The sequence below is a fragment of the Sprattus sprattus genome (assembly GCF_963457725.1).
Source record: "Sprattus sprattus genome assembly, chromosome: 2".
NCBI lineage: Eukaryota > Metazoa > Chordata > Actinopteri > Clupeiformes > Clupeidae > Sprattus > Sprattus sprattus.
The window spans coordinates 15,865,206-15,870,205 of NC_137921.1; the positions used below are offsets into that span (position 1 = coordinate 15,865,206).

Consider the following 5,000-nt stretch of genomic DNA (forward strand, 5'->3'; position numbering starts at 1 on the left):
CAACACTACAATTCACAGGCAATAACTGACACACATGCATGCATACGTTAATGTATGCTCTCACATACACACAAAGTCACAAACCAAATTCAAACCCCCCCACACACACACACACACACACACACACACACACACACACACACACACACACACACACTCTTGCCCTGGACACAATTCCTATAGAATCTACTGCATACGTACATGTGGTATATACATAGACACACATAACAAAGGCCCTATACAATATACCTACATAAAAGAGAAGGAATGAAATACAGTAGCTTACTGTCCAAAACACAATACCGAGTTTCGCCCCAGGAATGCGTGTGTGTGTGTGTGTGTGTGTGTGTGTGTGTGTGTGTGTGTGTGTGTGTGTGTGTGTGTGTGTCTGTGTGTGTGTGTGTGTGTGTGTCTGTGTGTGTGTGTGTGTGTGAGTGTGTGTGTGTGTGTGAGTGTGTGTGTGTGTGTATGTGTGTGTGTGAGTGTGTGCATATATATGTGATGGATGTGTGTAAGTCTTATTGTTTGGTGTATTGTGAGTCATGGCTAATCATAGTCACCTGACCCCTGTGACTGCCGTGTAATTGGTGACAGGTGGGTCACACCCTCAGTAGCTAGGGGCAGGCCCATCCACCCCAGCCATTCAACTGCACAGCTCCACCAGCGCACCAAGGGCAAAACAGACCTCTTCCTCAGACGTCAACTAGCATGTGTCGCTACAGTGTTGAGAGCAAAAATGCTTTTAGCTTTGTGTCACTATCACGTAACCATAGAGATGTGAGGCAGATGCTTACGGGCTATGACTCGTAGCCGTTAGCGCTCGTGTTGCAGTAGCAGCCTGTCTACAATCTGTATGGAAAAAAACACACTTTCCTCACAAAAGAAAGAAACTAAACAAAACAGGAAGTTCGTGGGCGGCTGGAGTGTAAACTTTAACAGTCACAGATGTTTAGTTGTGTGTGATGCGTGATGTGTGAACTGTGTTGTATGCAAGTGTGTGTCTGTGTGTGATTTGTGGTGTGTGAACTGACCTACAGATGGCGCCCTCCTCTGGTTGGGAGGACACTCCAGCGTCCCCTGCTGCGTGCGGCCGAACATGGCGGAGTAGACCGCGATCTGCATCCCACTCTTACAGTTCAGACGCATACGCTCTCCCTCACACACTACCTTACTCTTGTACTCGTCTAGAGAGGAAAAACAAAACACACACACACACAAGGACACTAATCAAAATATCATAAACAAAACATGATGAATATTTAACTTCATCTACAGGATCTATAGGTTCTAACCAAGGCCTGTGAGTGACCCATACTTAAAGGTGAAGCTGGCAATTCTGGTGAAAGATTGTTGATATTTCAGCTGAACAGCCAAACACATAACACACCTCCCTTCCTTGCTCCTGAAACAACAAGTTGATTGGCTGGAAAAGTGTATGGCTTGGTCAGAGCCAGGACTGTAAGGAGCAATTCGGTGAAGTTGACCAAAAGTGTGTTAGATCAGAATGTGGACTGCACCTTTAAAGCAGCACAATGGAGGAATTGCTAATCGCTAACGAGATGCTAGCGACTAAAACTAGCAAAACCTCTTGAAATTAGCTTACTTTGACACTATGACAAACTAGTGAGTCAACAACTTTCCTAATACAGTCAAACATCAACAAGTGCAACACAAGACAAAGCAAGACGGCAAATAAGCTACATACTAGTTCGGCAGACAGTAGTAACCGGGCGGCTTCAGGCAAACTTACATAACGTAGTAATATGCCTACAGACCCTAGTATGGCAATGGCACGGAGGCGATTCTCCATATTAAACGTCATTGTAGCGCCCCAATTTTATTTTAGCTGTTATTTTAATGTAAAACTGCTCATCCTAACCCTAACCCTGAAGTACAATTCCTACATAATGCCACTTTAAGTATGCAAAGAAAGACTCCCTCACAGAGCAGAGCACAATAACAAGAATAGCAATAATCGTATCGTAAGAAAAAAGACAGAGGAGGAGACAGATGGAGAGGAAGAGTAGGAAATGGAAGTGATGAAAACAGCCTAAAGAAAAAACGGGAGCAGAAAAACTGCAGCATGACGAGAGAATTGTGATTCAGAAATAAAGTAGGAGGTGAAGAAAGGATGGAGGGAGAGAGAGAGAGAGAGAGAGAGAGATAGGAGAGCTCCTGTCTTTGGAGAGTCAGTAAGTGCTGTTGTCTTCCCGCTTAACTGGGAGAACACAAAGAGCTGCTGGAGGTTCCCAATACCCAAGGAGACGCACAGAGACAGGGAGCAGGAGATGGGTCAGTGAGGTGCCCTGAGAGTGTGTGTGTGTGTGTGTGTGTGTGTGTGTGTGTGTGTGTGTGTGTGTGTGTGTGTGTGTGTGTGTGTGTGTGTGTGTGTGTGTGTGTGTGTGAAAAATGAGCTTGTGTTGTGTGTGTATCTGAGGGGAAGGGGGGGTTGTAGTGGCAAAAGTGACACATATATGCCCAAAAGTGTATTTGTGTGTGTAAAGTGCACATGCGTAAATGTGTGAGAATTGTTGTTCCTGACTGTGTATAGCTGCATGTGTGTGAGAGTTGACAAGTATGCCTGTTTGTGTGTGTGTGTGTGTGTGTGTGTGTGTGATACTCACTGGGCCTGCATTTGTACCACAATGTGAGGTATTTGCTGGTGGTTGGACAGGGGTCAGCTCCAAAGAGACGACTGTTGACAAGCACCTGACAACTCCTCCTGTCTTGGCACTCATCCTGCATCTTCTGAAGAGAGAGAGAGAGAGAGAGAGAGAGAGAGAGAGAGAGAGAGAGAAGGATGGAGAGAGAGAGAAAAGGAGGGAGAGAGAGCATGAGGTGAGGGGGAGAGAGAGAGAGAGAGAGAGAGAGAGAGAGAGAAGGGAGAGGGAGAGAGAGAAAAGGAGGGAGGCAGAGCGTGAGAGGGGGAGGAGTGAGAGATGGAAAAGAGAGAGAGATGGAAAGGGAGTGGAGCATGTGGAGGGGTGGACAGAATGAGGGAGAATGACAGTGGACAGATGGAAGGAGTGAGGGATGAGAGGAGGGGAAGAACAAGGGGGCCAAGGAGAAAAAGAAAGAAAAGGGCAGAGGGTAGGAAGGGCAGAGGGGAAGGAGGGAGGCAAGGAGGGAGGGAGAGAGAGGGGGGAGGGAGAGGTGGAAGACACAATGAGCACAAGGTAGATGAGAGACTGACGGCACAGCAAACCTAAAACCACTTCAAACAACGCTCTGAATGCAGCTATATGAGAATGAGAGAGAGAGACAGAAAGATAGTGAGGTAGAGAGAGAGGGAGTAAGAGAGAGAGGGAGAGGGGGGGAGTAAGAGAGAGAGGGAGTAGGAGAGAGAGGGAGAGAGAGAGGGAGTAAGAGAGAAGGAGGGGGGTACGAGAGAGAGGGAGAGGGGGGGAGTAAGAGAGAGAGGGGGGGGGGGATTGGCAGTGCTTGGCTGTGCTCTCCAGTTTCAGACGCTCTGTCGTTTGTTTTGACACAGGTGAGCACATTCCAGCGCATCAAATTCGCCCGCACGGAATTCCGGGGAAAAAGAATAAGAGAACGAAAGGAGGACGGAAAAAAAGAAAAGATGGGAAGAGAGAGAGTTCCAGGCAAACCTAATCCGATAATTTTCCCTTCAATTTCTCACACCTTTTTAATGTGTATTCCATTTTTTTCAAAAGTTCTGCTTGTCTGTCTGTCTCCTTCAGAACCTGCATTAGTATTCAAAAGCTTCAAGATCTTTAAACTGCAGACGCATACACACACCCACACACACACACACACAGAGTAAAGCGAGGCAGACACTCATTCACACACACTCACTGGCACACTCCCACACACTGGTGGTGTGGGACAGGCTGCGGTTAGGTGCCCCAGGTCACATTCAAAGGATGAGTGGAGGTGTGGATTAGACTTAAACAAACAAGGGGGAGACAGGCAAAGCATGTGGTGCATGTGTGGACAACGCACAAGTGTGTATGGACCCATATATAGACGTGTGTGTGTGTGTGTGTGTGTGTGTGTGTGTGTGTGTGTGTGTGTGTGTGTGTGTGTGTGTGTGTGTGTGTGTGTGTGTGTGTGTGTGTGTGTGTGTGTGTGTGTGTGTGTGTGTGTGGTGTGAGTGTGGGTATGTGTGTGTGTTAGCGGTGGGCAATATGGGCTTATCACGGTATTTTCAACTCATGTCAACTCATGCATGTAATGACAATTAATTATGGAAGCATTCTGGAACATTTCTATACTTTATTTCATGCTATTAAAAAAGACCCCACTATTAATGGTTTTGCTAAATGTATGTGGTGGCATGACGTAATACTGTAGACAACTACAATACTGACACACCGCCCACTCCTAGTGTGTGTGTATGTGTATGTGTGTGTGTTTGTGTGTGTGTGTGTGTGTGTGTGTGTTTGACTGTGGGTGAGTGTGTGTGTGAGTGTGTGTGTGTGTGTGTGTGTGTGTGTGTGTGTGTGTGTGTGTGTGTGTGTGTGTGTGTGTGTGTGTGTGTGTGTGTGAGTGAGATTGTGTGTGAGAGTGTGTGTGTGTGCATACGTGGGTGTGTGTATGTGTTGTGTGCACGTGTTGTTTGCATATGGGGTCAGGTAACAGTGGCAGACTTCAAGGGACCTGCTATGAATTTGATTGACAGCTTTTCAAGCTAATGTTCAAAAGGATGGGTACTTTACAGATCCGTGTTTAAAAGAACACAAAATCCAAACTGCACATACACACATACACACACAGTCTCTCTCTGCCTCTCTCTCTCTCTCTCTCTCTCTCTCTCTCTCTCTCTCTCACACACACTCACACACTCTGTTGCTTGCTCAAATTAGTGAAGAAACATGACCAGAAATTACATGTTTGAAGTCAGCTGTACACTCTGTTCTCCGTTGCCATGGGCTTCTCCACCCTGGCGAATGTTTGGGATTTTTGTTGCGTCACACTCTTTCCTTGGAGTCGCACGCCTCTATGGTCTTAACCCTCTAGGGGAAACCAGTGTCAGGAGG

At 46.7% G+C, this 5,000-nt stretch overlaps 1 protein-coding gene across 1 annotated transcript in view; it reads right to left on the minus strand.

Annotated features, from left to right (window-relative positions):
- Nucleotides 1-5,000, minus strand: part of eva1aa (eva-1 homolog A, regulator of programmed cell death a) — a gene marked incomplete at both ends in the record, with an annotated part of 70,391 nt that overhangs the window by 42,167 nt on the left and 23,224 nt on the right. The window contains 2 exons of the mRNA XM_080833069.1: nucleotides 1,032-1,184; nucleotides 2,625-2,748. Of these exons, the coding sequence (XP_080689195.1) occupies nucleotides 1,032-1,184; nucleotides 2,625-2,748 (277 nt within the window). The remainder of the gene's footprint in view (nucleotides 1-1,031; nucleotides 1,185-2,624; nucleotides 2,749-5,000) is intronic.